General features: G+C 43.5%; 1 protein-coding gene and 1 non-coding gene across 2 annotated transcripts in view; one reads left to right on the top strand and one right to left on the bottom strand.

Moving 5' to 3' along the window:
• Positions 1-1,373: 1,373 nt before the first annotated feature.
• Positions 1,374-19,727, bottom strand: part of LOC101701909 (ferroportin) — a 42,355-nt gene continuing 24,001 nt past the window's right edge. The window contains 3 exon segments of the mRNA XM_087206558.1: positions 1,374-4,456; positions 5,055-5,138; positions 8,943-17,511. Coding sequence (XP_087062684.1) covers positions 17,141-17,511 — 371 coding nt within the window. The 3' untranslated portion in view covers positions 1,374-4,456; positions 5,055-5,138; positions 8,943-17,140.
• LOC147829242 (small nucleolar RNA SNORD93) lies at positions 11,042-11,114 on the top strand. Its single transcript, XR_015449428.1, has one exon. It is a non-coding gene; the product is annotated as a small nucleolar RNA SNORD93 (small nucleolar RNA).

Raw genomic sequence — 19,727 nt, 5'->3', positions numbered from 1 at the left:
ACCCTGACATTTTGGAATTTAAACTTGGTTGATTTGAACAATCACACAACTGAACAAAGCTTCCTGGACAATTCGATCTGTGGGGAGGCAATTTCTCACCTCCACTCAGGAATTCTGTGCATGCCGTGCTGTGCCCCTGCTTAGACCTCCATCTAGACTAAAGCAGGGCCATGGGGCATGGTGCTGGGTCAGTTGTTTTTAGGTACTGAAAAGTGGGAAACTGGTTTTCTCGTATGCTAGGAAGAGGCCAGCAATGTTGGCCACTTAGCCAATTTCCATTTCTCCATTGCCTCTTTTCTTTCGTTTTCTTTTTTTTAACAAAAGCACCATTGTTTTCATTCAGGGTAGAAATGTGCCCAGTGTTGTTGTTGAGGAGAAGGAGGAGGTTCTTGCTTTGTAGTTCAGAGTGGCCCTGAATTCACTTTGTAAGCCAGACTGGCCCCTGAACTTTCGGCTATCCTTCTACCTCAGCTTTCTGAGTACTGGGATTCCAGGCACGCATCACCACATCTGGCTAACAGCATTTTTAAAAAAATGCATTTCTCAGTACCACTTGCAGCTAGAGCCGGGCATGCAACACATTTCTGGTCTGAAGCTTTTGGGAAAACACTTTTTAAGAGGACTAACTCAGCAGGCATTCATTCACCTTTGCCCTTCACCTTTTCCAGTCTTCTTTTTTTTTTTTTCCATTAAGTTTACTGGTACATTTTAGATATAAAATACAGTTACATTCATCACTGGGATCTTGTACCTTTACATGAGTCTCTTGGTTCTTATTTTTTTTCCCCTTCCCCTGCCCTCCCTTCACCCCCTCCACCCTTCCCTATTTGCAAAGACTTTGTTTCCATTTTTTTCCTTTTCTCATATTTTTTCTTTTCCCTTCTTTCCTTTCTCCTACCCCTCCCACTTCCCCTGCTCCTTTAGATGTTTTCTTCCTATTACACAATATCAATTATACATTTTTAAAATTACAATATCAAGATATAGGAGACATTACCACAGATTTTACAGAATTTAAAAGGATATAGAAAGCATATTACAAAAATATTTTTTGAAATAAGTTTGACAACTTCTAAGAAGTAGCTTAGAAGACAAATTAATGAAACTAACTCTGGAGGAAATATAAAATTTGAATAGCACCTATTAAAAAAGTATATTCCTAGCTTGAAAACCTACCTATATGACAACAGCAGGCTCATATACATTTTAACTGACAAATTATATCAAACAATTAAAGCAGAAAAAAGAAGGAAGACTTCTCCCCTCATTTTAGGAAATCAACATTGTGCTAATCCTAAAACTGGATAAAGATAATAGAAGAAAAAAGTATGAACATAGATAGAAATTTGTTTAACAAAACAAACTATTGGAAGTCAGATCTGGCAGTATGTAGAAAGTGGTTTTGTTATAGGGTTGGCAGTGTTGGTTCAGCATTGGAAGATCCACCCCCAAAAGTCATCATTTGAACAGAGGAAAGGAAAAAGCCATATGATCCTGTCACTAGTTTGAGAAAAAGTATTGGACTAAATTCTACAGGTGTTCATGGTAAAAGCTATCAGGAGACTAGAAGTAGAACAGAACCTTCTCAACAGACTAAAGACATGTACTCCATACTTCCAATGAGAACACCTTGTATGGATGGAGAAGATACAATGCTTTCTCCTTAAGGTGGGGAACAAGGGCAGATATGCTTACCCTTTTCTGTCCATTAAACTTTGAAACCTAGTCCCCACCAAAATAGTCTGGCAATAAAATGACACAATTAGGATAGGATTGGCAAGGTAGAAGTAAGGTCTTTATATGTAGATGAAATGATCATCTACAGAGAAAATACTAAGAAATCTCTAGGAGCCCCTAGAACTTGTATTTGAATTTAGCAGGATTTTCCAGTCTTCTTGCCTGAAATACAGATGAGATGCTGGCTATGCAGCAGCCAGCTGTGAGCATGAGGAGTTAATCAGAAGGGCTAAAGCTATATTTTAAGGATGGCTTAACAGAAAGACTCTAGGATTCTTTGCATCATTGCTAAAATGTTGTATGAGGAAAATAAAAGTGACTTCATTAAGGCCCTGTAGTCAGATTTTTGTTACACGTAGTCAAATGGAACCTCTAATTGAGTCTATGAATAATATAGGTGAGATTGTATAAGTTAAAGGACCTATGTGATTGAAGCTCGCTTTGTGACAGTTCCCGCCCCGTTTGAGCACTGGAAGATCTCTGCAGAATTCAGAGCAATATTTGCAAAGAGGAATTTTACCCCAATTCAATCATGGACCTTAAAAACCTGTATGTGATGGTCTAAGACAGTTATGGCAAACCTTTTAGAGCTTTCAATAATATAAACAGCTTGCTGTGCCACACGTGCCATAGGTTCGCCCCCACTGGTCTAAGATGTGACAGACACAGGGCTGGGTGCTGTGGGTACAGGTTCCTGCCCTCATGGCACTGATGTTCTGCTCAGGGGAGAGGAACAAAAGCACACAAACAGGAAAGGGGGCTAAAGCAATGCAAAGAGCCCAGCAGATTAAGCAAGCCAGGCTGCTATTAAGAGGCAGGGCCTGGGCACCGAACAAAGTGCAAAGGTGAGATCTCTCTTCTGTGGGGTCTGTTCGTCCACCTAGCTGCCACCACAGAACACGACAGACTGGGAGGCTTCCATAACAGAAATGTGTTTTCTCACAGTTCTGAAGGCTCAAAGTCCAAGATCAAGGCGCCAGCAGGTTTGGTTTCAGGTGAGCCCTCTGTCCTGACCTGTAGACGCCACCTTCTCACTGTGCTTCCCCTGCCCTTTCTTTGGCTCACATATGCACAGGGAGGAATACTTCTGCTGTCTCTCATTGTTATAAGGACGCTAGTGCTACAGTTCCCATAACCTTATTTACCTCCAAAAGATAGAGTCACATTGGGGTTAGGGCTTTAATATATGAATTTAGGGGCACACAATTCAGCCATAACAAGTGGTTATGAATGGAGTTCTGAAGGAAGAGACAGTGCAAGCCAAAATGCAACCTCATGGAAGAGCATTCCAGGCAGAAATATGTTGCTTGAAGGACAGCAAGGAGGCCAGCATACCAGGAACAAATGAACAAGGGAGACAAGTCAGAGGTGAAATGGAGGACAGATCACATATATAAGCCCCAGAAAAGACTTTGGCTTTTTCCTCCCAGTGCTGGGGATTGAGCCCAGGGCCTCCTGCCTGTTAGACAAGTGCTCTACCATGGAGGTACATGTCTTCCTCACTATCAGCATCCCATTCCGAGGTGGTACATTTGTTACAATTGGTGAACCTACACTGACACATCATTACCAAGCAAAGTTCATAGATTTCATTAGGGTTCACTCTGTGTTAGACACTCTGGATTTTCATGAATGTATCATACAGAATTTCTACTCTCACTGCCAAAAATCTCATTCCATTCATCCATCTTCCCTTCCCCCACTGTCTGGCAATCACTGATCTTCTCACTGTCTCCAGTTTTGCCTTTTCTAAATGTTAAATAGTTGGAATCATACAATATGTAGCCTTTTCAGATTGGCTTCATTCACTTTGTAACATGCCTTCAAGCTTTCTGCATGTCCTTTTGTGAGTTGATAGCTCATTTTATTTAGTGCTAAATATTCTGTGGTCTCGATGAACCACAGTTTATTCATTCACCTACAGAAGAACATCTTGGTTGCTCCCAATTTTTAAAAAAATTTTATTAGTATATGTTTGCAATACATAATAAATACATTCATTTTAGAGAATTGGTACATATAAACATTGCATCTTGATTTTTAAAAATTCCCCTTGCCCTCTCAAATTTTGGTGGTTATGAATAAAGTTGATATAATCATTTGTGCACAGGTGTTTGTGTGCACATAAGTGTTCAACTCCCCTGGGTAAATACCAAGGAGTAAAATTCCTGGATCATGTGGTAAAAGTATGTTCAGCTTTGTAACAAACCAACAAATGGTCTTCCAAATACTCCATTTTGCATTCCCACTAGCAATGAATGAGCATTCCTGTTGCTCCGCATCCTCACCAACATTTGAAGGTGTCAGTGTTTGGGATTTCAGTGATTCCAGTGGGTGTGTAGTAGTATCTCAGTGCTGCTTTAATATGCAATTCCTTCATGACACAGCATGCTTGGCATCTTTTTGTGTGCCATCCTATCACTTCTACTGTTCACCCCACACCAAGGGCAGGGGTCTGACAAGGGCATGAATTGCAGGAGGTGGGCTACTGGGCACTGTCCACCACAATCAGATTCACAAGAGAATGGAGGAGAGGAATGGAGACAAATAGAAACAACTCTTTTTTTTTTTTTTGGTACCGGGGATTGAACTTGGGTCCTTGTGCTTGCACAGCAGGCGGCAAAACCACTGAGCTAAATCCCCCACCCAAATAGAGACAACTCTTAAGGGAGTTTTGCTATACAGAGAAGCAAAGGAGGGCAGGTGCCAATTTCGATCTCTGGTACAAAAAAAAAAAAAAAGAAAAGAGAAGCAAAGAAATGAGAGATTCATCACCATAAGCGGTAAAGTTAAAAGAAATTGTTTTAAATTTGTTTTACAACAAGCTAGATCTTCCTTGTCAGTTAAGGTGATATATTTGATATGTTGAGTAAATGACTTCATTCTATTTTATACTTTATTTGTATGTTTCCTAGGCGTATTGTGAGAAACAACACCCAGGTTTGTAAATAACAAACCTAAGGAGATTTTTATTTTTTTGTATATCCTTTTATTGGTGCATTTTAGGTGTACAATATAATGACATTCATCATTGGATATATGCACCTTTACATAATCTCTCTTGGTTCTTATTTTTTCCCCCTTCCTTTGCCCTCCCTTCAACCTCTCCATCCCTCCCTATTTACAAAGACCTTGTTTCCTTTTTTTCATTTTTTTCATATTAACTCCATTCTAAGGGAATTTTTAAAAACAGGCTATTTGGTGCCCATATGGGGATTGGAACGAGAGCTTTTCATCCCAGGGCTCCAGGATGCTCAACTGTACTCTTGAACTGCAGAAATCAGCTGCAAGGGCTTAATTATGCAGAGGAAACTGACCTGCTTCAGTGAGGGCAGTCATTGTCTTCTGGCTTGAGAACAAGCTTGCAGCTGCTTGGAACAGGCAAGCTGTTGGGCAGAGACCTGCACATGGCAAACAGCCCAAAGACCCCAATTAAAATGCTATGCAACTGGAGTGATCACATAAACCATAAATAATATCAGCAATTGCTTTACAGGCTGACTCTGCTCTGCAACAACACACTAAAATGTGTGCTAAATGCAGACACAAGAGTAGATGAATGGGCTAATTAACTCATGAAAGCAAATTCCCAGATCTGTATCTGATTTTAGTCCACTGAGAACATGTTAGTCTTGGATCCTCCCTGAGATAAGGATCAGGCAACTGTAGGATTGGGGAGGAGGGTAATAAATAACACTTTGTTCCCCTGCCACATGCAGAACCACCTTAGATGTAAAGCATAGAATGGACATGTTTTAATTCTTATTTTTATTACTATATGTTTGCTGTACATAGTGATTACATTCTGTGTGGGGAGTTGGTACACATACATAACACATCTTAATTCTGTATTGTTTTGTTTTGTTTTGTTTGAGACAGGGTCTCACTATGTAATTCAGGATGGCCTTGAACTCACTATGTAGCCTGGGCTGGTCTCAAACTCATAGCTATCCTCCTGCCTCAGCCTCCTGAGTGCTGGGATTACAGGTGTGCACCACCACTCCTGGCCTTAATTCTTTTTTCAACCCCTTCCCCTTCCCACCCTCCCCCACAGAGTGTAAATTAAAGCATCAGACTGTGTCTCTGGAGCGGAAACTATCCCACTTCACATCCCAGCCTGGACCTTCGGTCACTGCTGCCTTACACTGGGTCTGTGCACGAAGGAAGCAAGATGGAGCAAATTCTCTCTACTTATAGCCTTTGGATAGATTTGCTCTTCTTTGAGAAAGATGAGCCAGTGGGTGTCACCTCCCATAAGTCAAGGGAGGGCCAAAAATTTAAACTGAGTAAAGTGCAGGATCATGTTGTTGCAGGGCTAATGAGAAATACTATTTTCCAATCAGTTTGGACTGTCAAAAAAAAAAACCACCAAAATTTAAGTTAATGACACAATGTACCCAGTAGATTGTACACTGAATCAAGATAACATTTTTTAGTTTCTTTTTTCATTATTATATGTTTGTGATATATAACCAAGATAACTCTGAATGGCTTCCGGAGGGTCACTTACCGTGGTTCTCCCACCTGATCAGAAAGGAATCTTAGCCAATCCCCACTGAGACCAGGGGACAGGCTGAAGGAGGAAGCCAGCAGGACAACCTCAAGACTGCATGCTGCCAAGATTGGTGTCTGCACAGGATTTTACTGAAATTCCTTCCCCTGGAAAGGAATGAGGAAAGGACTGGCAAGAGGCCCAGGGCTTTATCTGGCAGAAGTTCTACCACAAACAAATAGGCTGGGAATCACCACCAGCCCCAATAGCAGCAAAACTAGCCAGAGAAGTAAAACACAGCCTTCCCTCCTCCCCAGCCATGCCTTAGGATTCCTGTTCTCCCAGTAGTTCATCATATGTGTGAGAGACAGGCCAAACAATCACCAAGGAAATTTGAGGGCTGGAGGTACAGCTCGGGGTAGAGCATTTGACTAATGTGCAGGGCCCTGGGTTTAAAGGGTGGTGGTGGTGCACATTTGTAATCCCAGCACTCAGGAGGCTGAAACAGGAGGATTCCTGTGACTTTAAGGCCAGTCTGGGCTAGTGAGTTCAAGACAAGCCTGAACTACCTAACTAGACCCTGTCTCAAAAACAAAACAAAACAAACAAAAAAGGAAATTCAGCAGGTTTTATTGAGCCAAACTCCAGACCAGATTCTAGGAATACTGGGCTATATTCATACTTAAGGTGACCAAAGAAAGGTACATCCTGGGTAAGACCCCATCACTATCCCATTATGAGCCTTGAAGAGTGTTATGGTAGGAATATTCAACTACTTTGGGGAATAAATGGCAAATCTTATTCTCTGGAGTCATTCCTCCTCACTCATTCCAGGCACTATGCCCTATCTGCCCAGGATTCTGTGGAGAAGGAAACAGTTCTCATAAATTTGTGTTCTACCCTCATGACAACTCTACTTCCGGAGAATACCACAATGCAGCTTCACTTCATCAGAGAAAATTCTAGATGACCAAAGTCCCTTCCAATCCTATGATCCTTCTTGAGCTCTCTCGGTCACTTTGATTCTTTGCCCTCCTAAATTTGATGTCCTCTCAGCTTCCTGCTCAGACTGCTAAATCCCACACATGTGCTCTCTCTTCTAGGAAGCCTGTCCTGCATCCTTAGCAGGCTGGGCTGAGTGCCTTGTTGTGCCCTTGGCACTGTGCTGGAGCTTCTATCAGCAAGTCCATCTCACTTGACTCCTCACTTTAGGACATGGGCAGTTTCTCATTGAACACCACATCTCCTCCACCAACTACAGTACCTGGTACAGAACAGACACTGAAAAACTGTGTGGTGCACTGAATAATCCTTCCAATCAAAATGAAATCAAGTGCTGTGGTTAGTTCTTAGGAAATCTCAAATCTCAAAACTCCAGGGACAGAGTAAAGGTAAAAACAATGTAGAGTAGGACAGGGGTTGCCATGCTGTTCCTTAGTACTTCTGCAGACCCCTGTGGGAAAGGGCATGGATACTCAGGATCTGGGACAGTTGCTGCTGGCCTCATGTCTCCCATTCCAAACTTCCCTATACAGCTTTCCTTCCAGAGAACTCCAGCTTCAGAGTAGGAAGTAAGCTTTTTGCCTGATGTGAGCATAAGGCCTTGAATATGAAGATTCGTGTCTTTCAAGTTTATATATGTCTAGCGATGGAATCTCTAAACGCAGGGTGTGCCTGACTATGATGTTGCCATCATACTGCCTGTTATACTGCAAGGCACAAGGATGATCAATCATTCATTCAGTAGTTATCTCTTGGGAGCCTGTGGCAGCAAGTGCATTAGGCACTGAGCAGAAGTAAATACGGAAAATAAGCTCCTCTGAGCAGGGGTTATAGGAGATGCCATTCTTAACTTCTGGAAGGTGAGTTGGCTCCTCCTCTCCTCCTTCCCTACAGTTGTGGAAGTCTTCCTAGCCAAACCTTAGGGAAGCACTTGATGACTTGAAACAACAGAAAGACGTCATGTCAGTTTTGGCAACTCCAAGTCCAAAATCCAGGTGTCAGGGCAGGAACAACCTTTTGGGGAGAAGTCTTCCTTGTCTCTTTCTAGCTTCTGCTTGTGGCCAAGGATCTTGGCATTCCTAGGCTTGCAGCCACTTTAACCTCCGCCTCTGTCCTCACATGGCCTCCTCGTGTATTTCTATTTTCACATGCATTTCCCCTTGTTATGAGGATGCCAGTCACGTTGAATAGGAAGGGCGCATTCCAATGAGCTCGCTTGATTACATCGGCAAAGACTATTTCCAAATAATTTCACGATCGCTGCCACCGTAGGTTAGGACGTCAACATATCTCTGAGAGGGGGGCGCGATTCAATCAGCACCACATTCTGCACACAGTTTAGTTTGGACATCCAGCTGACATTCCTTCGACCCAGGGAAAGAAGCTGCTCGCTGGGGAAGGCCTTCACAGACTTTGGCCATCGCTGGAAGCCTGCAGTCAGGGGCGGGATTTCCAGGCACCCAAGTCCCCCCCTTTGCCCCACCCCCTCTTTAAGGAGTTTCCATCTCCCTCCCCGCCACGTGTTATCCTTCCTTTAACGTGAGCCAATCGCGTTACATAATTAATCGTGAAATTTAAAATTAAAATAAGCATAAAGAGTGTAGCTGAAGAATTTAGAGAGACAAGAGGGAAGAGGGGAAGGGTGCGGAGACACCTAACATTATTTGAGTGCTAAGTGATCGCTGCGTCCTGCAGCGAGATAAATACTCACAGTGCTGTCCGAGCCCGCGACTGGGGAGGCCGAGAGGCCCTGGCCGCGGGAGACCAGGGCTCCTTCTCCCGGCAGGGGACGCGCGAGGGCCTCCGGGCTGGGCGGGCGGGGAGGCAGGCGCTAGGCGGGGTGCTGGCCCGGGAGGGGCGTCCGGGCCAATTTTTGGTTGGCTGCTGCGCGGGTGAGGACGGCCCAGGGCCCTTTTCAACTGGGCCTCGCCAGCTCCTTCCCTTTTCGGCCGCGCGCACTCCTGGGTGAGTAGACTCTGGACGGCGGTCTGTGGACCCAGCCGCCTGCACCCCCTGCCCTGCGCGGGGACCTCCGGGATCGGGGCTCCCGCCGGGTCACGGGCACATGGTCTATCGAGGAAGCAGATGAGATCAGAGGTTCTGAAGCATTTTGAAATTTCCTAGTGGAGCAGTATAATTCCAGTTCTGGCTGGAAACGGAGGTAATTTCGCCCACGCGGCCACTTCCCCGCCACAAATGCCTTTTAGTTGTCACTTTGGAAGGCATTTGGGATTTTGAAAAGGTTCCAGGGAGAGTCTAGCGGGAGCTGAAGACCCGTGAGTCAGACACACCGCTCTGAGCCTGAACTGAGGAAGCCCACGTTTCGCCCCCAGATCCGCCTTTTAGGGGCGGCCGGCGCGGTGTGCTGCGCAGGGCCCGCTTCCAGCTGTTCAGGGAGGGAGGCCTGGCTTTTCTTCCCTGGGGAAAAAAATCTGAACCCAAGGTTCTGCCTTGGACACGGCCTTAAATACCTGACTTCTGCCCACCAAGCTATAGAGCATACGAGGCCGTCCTGGACAGCTTCTCTCAAGAGTTTCTAAGTCTTGGGGTACGTGTGTCCGTATTTGGGGTATTGATAGAGTTCTCTGCTAGATAAAATGGCTCTGGCAAGCCCACCTCCTAAATGGACCTTCCTGGCAGATAATAAGTCATTCAGGGAAACAATAACCTAACTTTACCGCCTTGAAGCTTTCCCACTTATAGTCCTTCCCACCGAGAAATTCAAATTGCCAATGGATTTAAACCTCACCACTGGCTGCCTCCACTATGCCCCCCCCCATACCCCTTGCCCATATAAATAAGAGGTCACCTAGCCAGCCCCTGGTCGCTGCTCTCGCCGTTGTTCGAGACAGCCCGGCACCCCATCCCCTTATAAAGGTCTAGTCTCAGTTCGTATTTTCGCCTCATACTAATCCTCTCAGGCTTCACTGAGCATTCTGAGTGTCATTAAAGAGGAAGGGAGTGTAGTGTGGGTGGCCCGTGTTCCCGGCATCTTGTTCAGCCCTAGACCACTTGGACAACTTTCCCTGTCCTGAGTACCCCAATCTGACAGATAGCCCTGCACACGGAACAGGGAATGGGTCCCCTTTGTTTAGCATTGCTCTTGGTGTTAGGGTTCCTCTTGAGCCAAAGTGTTTATTCAGTTTGACCTATGAGAGACGTAAGCAGAGAGCTTGGCAGATCAAGGCGGCAGCCAGAGCTAGTCTATTTAAAGGCTGTGGAAACCGGAAACTTCTCAACCTCTGGGTTTAATCTCAGCTTCAGGGTAAACAAATGAGTGCTTTTGATTTTTAAAAATCTGGAAAAGTTGTGTTTCAGTTTTTCCTAAGAAAATACCATAAACGTGATGCCATTCCGTGCTAGTGTATCAGATATAGTTGGAAAGATGGTAACAGTATAAGGAATCTTGCTTCATTTCACTCATAACTGGAAATTACAGAAGACTCCCAAGTGTCAGAAATTTGGAGGTTGCAGCTTTATAAAAAATATCTATTTAGGGCCGGGAATTTTAGCTCAGTGGTTCCAGTGCCTGCCTTGCAAGTGCAAGGTCCAGAGTTCGATCTCCGGTCCCAAAAAAAAAAAAAAAAAAAAAGATCTATTTAGAGGTAGTGTTCTATGTAATCCTCAAAGATAGCTTAGTAGATAGCCAAAATAGTGGCTGCTCTTCCAAAGATAAAGTTGTAGCCCGTTATTAATATTGCTGTCACTTTTTTTTAACCAGGCTCAGTGGAGTTCAAGATGTTGATAAACATAAGGTATGGACCTATGGAAAAAACTAGGGGCTTGAGCTAATAATAGGAATAGAATTCCTGGCCAAAGATGAGAACTCTAACCTGATTGGATATGCTCTACTCTGATGGGTTAAAGGATTTACCTGAGGCCAATTTGATATGCAGGAATTTACTAAATTCAATCAGCACCACCCTTTTGCTTTAGGCAAAAAAGGGGGGAAACCCCTGTAGTAAATCAATACTCAAGCCAAGAGAAAGGATTTTGAATATTAAAAATGTTACTATGTTAACTGAGTCAGCAGTGGGTGAAACTAGAAACCACTATTTTTGCTGTTATTTAGTAATTACTGACTTAATACTTACCTATTGTGATTTTTTTTTTTAACAGGTCTGGTGCCTGGAAGAATAGGTGAAGCTTTTCGAGTAGAAAAGGTGTATCTGTATGCAAAGTAGAGATTTTGCCCTATGCCTATTGTAGCAGGGGTGAATTTTGAGACAGGTGCAGTTACACATAGGAACAGATATCTGAGAATTTTGTGCCTTTGCCTTTTAGTGCAGTTGGTCCCGCAGAGACTAATTTCTGTAGAATTCCATTTTTTTTTTTTAATCATCTAGTCCCAGTCTGAAACTATCTTGATTCATATACTCTACAAAGATTAGTACATTAAGGTCAAAACAATTCTAAGTAGCTATTTCATAACTAAAGTATCTCGCTTTTTGAAAAACATGGTCCTGTATTTTATATGCAAAAGGTCATTTTAGTGATTAGATTTTAATCCTTTTGGCAACATGAATTGATTCCAAGAGATTTTTTTGCCTGTTCACATCTTGTTCCACAATTGTTCTACTTGATTATGGTGGTGGTTACATGATTATGCATTTGTCAGATCTCATGTTTAGTAGATTTTGCAGAATGTAAATTGATACTTGAATAAACACAGCTTTCAGAACATCCTTTCTGTTGTCTTACAATGTTTCATTTATATATATGAGAAGGTGGTTTGGAATCATCACCTTACATGATTTTGAAATGTTAGGAACAGCAAATATATGTCAAAGTAATTTTTTGTGGTGTAAATGACATAAGTGACTCATGCATACAATAAATACCTGAGAAGTAGGAGTAAAAGTTATGGTGGTTAGATACTGCTTGGCATTTTGTTTCATTTGAAGACAGAGTCTCACTATTTCAGGCTGGCCTTGAACTCTAGCCCAGGGTGGCCTCAAAGTCCTGCAATAATCCTGCCTCTGCCTCCTAAGTGATGGACGCTCCACCATGCCCTGGCAGCTATTGCATTAAAATTTACCTTTATTGTTATCAGCACACGTTGTTCTATTTTAACAGCTTGCCTAGGGTATGGGACCCTACCAGTCTGAAAGTTCATTCTAGTCACTGCAAGATAGCAGAAAAGGGTGTGAAAATTGTCACTTAATTCTGTTTTGAGTTCCTTGGAGTCTCAGTTTCACAGGCCAAGAAAATTTACCCTTGGCCAGAGCCAGCTGGCCAGGAAAGTAGGAAAAAGCTTCTGGAAAGTAATTGGGGCTTGCTTTGATCTCAAAGCTTGATGGTATGCAAAGCACATAGTTCTGTAAAAGGCTGGCTGAAGAACCTGTCTATGTCTTGAGAATGATGTTGAAGGGTGTATTAATCAAATATTGGTCGTGAGTCATTCTTTCCTGTAGGTATTATTGCAGCCAAAGAGCCTTGGAGCCCTGGCCCAGTGGCCTAGGGTACTGGCTCAGTTGTGCTAGCTTTCCCATACAAACAGCCCTTCAGGTGCCCCTCATGCTCCTTAGTGTACCTTCACCTCACCGAGTCCCCATCCCTATACCTTAGCAATCTGGAATTGTCCAGCGTCATCAAGAGATCGAGCATCACCAGAGAAAGCAGGATGAGTAGTCGCAATACCACATAGTTCCGTGGGACGGACTTAGCCTCCGACTTAGCCTCCGTGGCACAGCATTTGTGCTATGGTACAAGAAGGTGGCCACCTGTCTGTTAAAACTACCAGTCCATTCTTCTGTGCTCAAGTACCCTGAAAAGTGAAGCAAATTGGAAGTTGAATAAGTCAGAGGACCTATTAATTCTAAGTGAGAGCCAGGCATGAAGAGAATCTTTCATTGTGACTGCAAAAGAAATTGTGGTTGGAATATTTCTTTGTTCCGAATAATGTACATACTATATACATTCCTCATTTAGTGACCCACTCACAGGAACAGAAATCAATCATTAAATGAGGGATGCCTGTATTTGCTGGTCTACCTGTACCTTAAGTCCCATTGTAGAGATAATTCTTACCTTTGGGTCACTTCCACAGTGACCCTTTCCACTTTGTAAGATGGAACTGGTTAGGGTATGCTTCAGTTGATTTCTCCTATAAGATAATTTTACTTTGTATCTAGGTTAATATCTGAAAGGTTAAAATGTTGGTACAAACTGTAAAGAAACTGAAATTTCTTTATACTCTCATCACAACATTCCTAAAAATGGCTTATAAACAATATAATAATTAGAATAAAACCAAGAAGAGAGCAGGAATATAAAAACAAGCCATTAGATTGCATGTTGTTGCTCTGGCCAGTTTGGCCCAGACCTTTCTAACAGCCAAGAGACAGCTGGCAAATGAGTGATTTGGCAATTGAATGTCACTTCAAAATGGAGGACAGGAGTGGTCATTTGAATTTGAGGCTCCCTGAAGCCAGGTGAAATTTTTTTTTCCCTCATGATCTCAAGTACTTTGAAGAAAGAAGTAGAACCCAAGAGCTTTGGATAACTAAATAAGGACCTAGAAAGCTGATTACATGACCCCTGTGAAGCTGGGGCCAGCTTGGTTGAAAGCCATGCTCACATTTTGAACAGATAAACAGCCACACCTGTGTTTGAAAGGCTTATTTTTATTTTATAGACTCATAAAGTTCACCTTTCCAACATCTACCTTGTGCTTATAAACTGAAAATTTCTGATTCCAATTTTTTGTTACAAAATGGTGAATTATCAGAGTCTGGGATTGTGCAAGCATAAGTAGACGGCCCCCTGGTGGAGTTGATCTAAACTGCACGGGACTCATGGTCTTGGGGAGCCTCCACATTGCTTCTGCAGCTCTGGGACAGCTCCACACCAGCCTGTTTCAGAGAAGAAGAGAGAAAACTCAGTCAAATCTGTCGTCTTGATTTGTTTCTGGGGGCAGCAGACTATTGTAGCTGATGCAATAAAGCCTAATGCCATTAATATTGTACAAATTCCCTGGCCTGTTACCGGTAGTCTCCTAGGCAGAACAGAGCCCATCCTATTACATATAGGCCTCCCATAGTGGAGAAATATACGGAACTCTGGGAATCATCCTGGAGTCTAAAACTGCAGCTGGCAGCCACATGTGGCTAGCGAGTACTTGAAACGTGGCTAATTCAAACTGATAGGTGCTGTAGGTATAAAAACAAGGCAGGTGTGAAGAATATGAAAAAATGTAAAAATCTCAATTTTATAATGATTGCGAGTTAAGTAATAATTGAATACATTCAGGTGAATGAGATATACTTTAAAATATTATTTGCATTATATTTCTACTGGAAAACACTGGCCTTAAACATGAATCAAAATAATCTTAGAAATATGCAAATAGTTGCCCACAATGTAATAGAGAGGAAGATGTTGCTTTTCTACTATGCAGAACCTTGAGGGAAAAGGAAGAGTAAAATTAGCACTTAAAATGCAGAATTTACAGGGATGCAACTATTTTTTTCAAGGACAGAAGTTGCAGGGGTAGGGAGCCAGTACTACAGAGAAGATTGATATAAATTTTCCTTTCATGCTGCTCATGTCTCTGGAGATTTTAAACAAAAGACATCAGAATGTATTTATTAAACTTTCCTTTGTTCTATGCCTACTCTGGACAAACATTTGTGTATGTGTTAATCAACGGCCAAAGGATTTGGTAGGGAAGGTCTCCTCAAAATAAGCTTCTTTAGTAAGCATCCAGATGAGTAGTTCTGGTCCCGTAATCTGTTCTTCAATTGGTGTGTGTGTGTGTATGTGTTAATGTAGTGTTTCAGGCTTTTTTATGGAAGAGAGAAATTCGGTGGGGGAGGCAGCACCGTAAATATCACCAGAACTACCTTATGTTAAGAAAAATGTTCCACAGAATTCTCTCCTTCCCTCATTTTCAGTCATTGTTTGCTCTAAAAGGCAAGTCTGTGTAAAATCCCCTTCTGTAGTTTTCTTGCTGATATGTCATTTTGGTTTTGGGTTGTTTTTATTTTCTACAAGTTGCTGAGGATTAAATCCAGGGCCTCACCATGCTAGGCGAGTGAGTACCCTATACTGAGCTAGGCCTCAGCCTCTAACTTTTTTTTCTTTTTTTTTTTTGAGGCATAGTCTCTTTATATAGTTCAGGCTGGCCTTGAACTCAGTGTGTAGCCCAGGCTGGCTTTGAACTTGCAGCAATCCTCCTGCCTCAGCCTCCTGATTGTTGGGATTCTAAGTATGCACTATTATAATATGCCTGGCTGTCATTTTGTTTTGAACAGTAAATGAATTCTTCCTTTAGTTTTCACACTTCTCTTAAGTAGTGATTCTTAACTGACAGGACACTTGGTAATGTCTAGAGACACTTGGTTATCACAGGTGGGTGGGAGAGGGATGCTAACCAGCACTGAGTAGGTAGAGACCAGAGATGCTACAAAATATCCTGCAATACACAGGATAACCCTACCACACAAAGTGGTAACCCAAAATGTCAACATTGCAGAGGTGCAGAAATGCCATCTTAGAAAATGTCATTCTCATCAACTGCTACCTGCTATGGTGCTCCTGGGTATACAGTAGGCTATTCCCAAATATGACTTTCCCTCACACAGAAAAGTTCTCTAAACTATGAGGCCTGTATCAGTCAGCTTTTCATTACTGTGACAAAATACCTGAGAAAATCGACCAGGAAAGGTTTATTTTGGCTCATGGTTTTAGAGGTTTCCATCTATCATTGGCAGTTTCTGGTGCTGTACATCACAGCAGAAAACTGCTCACCTCAAGACAGCCAAAAGTAGAGAGCAATGGAAAAAGCCAGAGGGGAAGGGGCCAGGGACAAGATATAGGCCCCAAGGTCACCTCCCATGGCCCACTCCCTTCAACTGGACCCCAAATCCTAAGTCTCTGTTACCTACCAACAATGTCATCAAACTATCTCCTCAACAGATTAATCCACTGATGAAGTCAGAGTCCTCATGATTCAATCACCTTCCAAAAGCTTAGCCTCTGAATACAAGACTCTGTAGGGACATTGTAGATCTGACCCAGTGATGGCGAACCTTTTAGAGATGCATGCCCAAACTGCCCACTTATTTATGTGTGCCCAAAACCCACTTATTTATCACAAAGTTCCAATGCTGCAATTCAACCTGAATAATGGGGTTTTAGTTTAGAAAACAACTCATACATTAACATCTTTTGTCTTAAAAGAAAAGCAACACGAGGACCATAGGTTCGCCACCACTGACATAAGAAGGCCTAAGAGGGCTTTAATGCTAACTCTATTGTTTTCATTTCTGAACAAAACTTACAGCTCTTATAAAATAATGATTTGTTATTAGTTTAACCCAAGATGTAAATGAGTTTTTCTTCCAGCTTACTCAGAAAGCTAGTTTTAATGTTGATTGTTTATCAGAGACCAGAAACTCCAACTAGTATTGCTCTTAATCAGAGCTGGTCTCAGCAGCATCACTGAGGTGAAGCTCAGCCAAGTCGGCTGGGGGTCACTGGCCTGGCTCAGACTTCATAAGCCACACAAAGATTTCCTCATGATCTGTTTCTCTAGCAAACAGCTTCAGTCCTCACTGGGGACACTTAGCTCAACCAAAAAACATTTACAAACCAGCTGAACAACAACAACAACAACAACAAAAATCCATCCAAAGAATTGATACCAAACATCGTTGACTGTGTTCTACCTCTCTAATCTTAACACTGACCTGAATACCCTGACTAATTATAGATCCTGACAAAAAATAAAAATATGAAAACACTGCATTATGATATTGGCAAAATTAAAACTAGCCACTCCGGGTCATCTGGGAGGAGTCTCTCTGGCTTCAGTTAACGATGAACTTTTCATACTCCAGACAGTTCCACCAGGGCAGACACGCTTAAGCAACTGGCGCTGTTGGCAAAGTGATGACATGACTGATGTCAAGTGTAGCAATGGCACGAGGTAGGCGCACTAGCGATCATCCCACTAGAGCCCTGAGAAGCACTGCCTACCACTCAGGTTAAAGGTGACCAGGTGCCCTTTGTTGTTGTCTCATTCACATGGGTGTTTTTAATCTTACATTTTCCTGCATAAAAAAAATACAGCACGCGCCCCATGGTTACAAACAGTATGGAAATGAAGACCAGCAGACCAAACTGCCGGGGCTGTGGTGCCAGCATGACGAGGACAAAGTGGATGAGGTCCATGAGGTAGTTCAGGGAGCACTGCACACCACTGACAGCCCCTCGCTCTGCCTCTGGAATGTTCTCTTGGAGAAGCTGGGTCACAGTGAGGTCAAAGGACCAGAGGCCTGTGGGGCAGCAGTGTAGGGGGAGAAAAAGCATGGACAGATGTCAGAGAACCTCAGTGAGATTTGGCCTCTGACACTGCCTAGTGTTGTTGCCTTGGGTAGATGCAACTTCCTGCTGCTTAGTTTCCCATCTTGGAAATGGGGACGTTTCAAACCACTAGCACACTGGATGATTCCTTCAGATAGCACAGTAAAATGGGTAGTGCTGTGCCACCCTATCTGTACAAGGCAGTGTCATAATTTGTGGTGTTTTCATTATCTTTTCAGATCACCATCGCAAACACCATCTTCAGAGGCAGTGTAACTTCATTTTAGATGTATTTATGTATGCTCCCACTTCACTGCAAAACTTTTATGTTTAGGACAAAGGGCATACTCTTGGCCCTCAAATCTACTTGCAATTCCAGATTTTTCCTCTTGGGTCCAGGCTCAGGAGAGGAGGAACTGAGCTCCTCTCTTCCCCCACATTCATCCATCTAAAGTGGCTACATTTGAATGAGCTTCAGAAGCAGCCTTGGCACATGCTGCGCGGGCATCAACTAGGGCAGAAGCCAGCTGTGTGGATGACAGTGCTGTCCTTGAGCAGGAATATTGGCCCTGAGGGTTCTGGTACCTGCCCTCAAGGGGACCCGTACCCAGCTTTGCCTGTCTGGTTGACTTTGAGGCCAGTTGGCCTTCTGGATTCTCCTAAAGATTCAGCACTGGCTCTGAAGAGGTCTCCTGGTTGCCTCTGTCTCAATCCCTGGACTTAGCTCTGGGCTCTGGAATTATTTGGAGATAATGTGCTATGTCCCCTGGTGTCTGCCTTTATAGAGTACCAGCCAGATCCCTTGTCCTCCTGAGCTTCCTTGCTGCAGCCCCCAGCCAGGCCTCGACAGGCCCCTATCTTCCTGGGCCATCAGGACCAGCCCAGGGCCTCTGATCCCTCCAGCTTGCCCTGTGGAGGACCTCACACTGGGCTGGACTCTGACCCCTGCTCACCTGTAGAATCTCTACACCGGCATTTAGCAAGCATCGCTTACCAAGTTGGAAAGTATTTGGAAAATGCTGCCACAGCAAGATGTGAAGTGCTCAAGGCAGTGAGGGCTAATTATGCACTGAGAATTATTTTAAAATTGAAGGCATACAGGGTTACAGTTCTTAGATTTTTTTAAAAGCGAAATGACTTTTAAGCAATGTGCCACATCTTATAGGCAGAGTTCTGTAAGTTAATTTATGCATTAGAGTGGAAACAAGTATTTACTGAGCGAATATCTAGGATGAGCCCCGTGCTTGGTGAAATGCGGTGGACACCGAGAAACACTGCAGGTCTCCGCTCCTAGTGACAGGGCCAGGCATCATGGCCTCCAGGCCTGACCACACTGCCCAGGCTACAGGCACAGTGCACCCTGCCGGGCAATGGTGTTTTTAAGGTGTGCAGTTGCAATATCACACCACCAACCGCAAGGGCATTTGTACTCCTGATATGAATAAACATAAACGGAGGCAGGAAACATCTGCATCATCACTTAGTATATGGCTCCCCGTGTCACTGTCCACCCCATACCCACCCTCACACAGCAGCACCTGAAAAGGCACCAAAATTACAGCTAAAATGTAACAATGATGATGACTGAAGAGGAGACTTAATCTCCCTCTCTCCCGCCACCCCCTCCCTCCCTTCCTCCCTTCCTTCCTTCCCCTCCTTGTCTTACTCCTCTTTCTTCTTTGTGGTAGTAGGAACTGAATCCACTGAGCTGCATCCCCAGAACTTTAAGAAAAAAAATTTTATTTTGATTTTTTAAAATCTTGAGACAGAGTCTAAGTTGCCCAGATTTTGTGGGCCTCAATTTTGTGATCTTCCTGCCTCAGTCTCCTGAGTAGCTGTACACTACCACCGTGCCCGGCAAATATTCATTTTTGATGTGTAGCTACTATAGTTGTGAGAGTTTTGTGCTAAACCATTACTTACAAGAATTATTTCATCACCTCCTCAAGACACCCCTAATAGGGAGATATTGTTAGTGTTTTCCCAGTCACAGACCAGAAAACTGTGACTTAGGGGTCTTGCCAACATCATCAGGCAGCCTGGCTCAGGTCCTGAGCTGTCCCTCCTGAGTGTGATGAGAGCTCTGTGTCTCTAGTCCTCATCCAGGATGCAGCCATAGTCTGCTGTTGCTGCAGGCGAACGCCCCAGATTCCTCATGCTGATTCACTCTCAGGTTTTCCTGCATTGG

This window comes from Heterocephalus glaber, unplaced genomic scaffold, assembly GCF_053883595.1.
Source record: "Heterocephalus glaber isolate CG9 unplaced genomic scaffold, H.glaber_assembly_v1.0 deba00000676, whole genome shotgun sequence".
Taxonomy (NCBI): domain Eukaryota; kingdom Metazoa; phylum Chordata; class Mammalia; order Rodentia; family Bathyergidae; genus Heterocephalus; species Heterocephalus glaber.
Note: the sequence above shows the minus strand (reverse complement) of the source record. Positions and strands in the feature narration are given on the sequence as shown.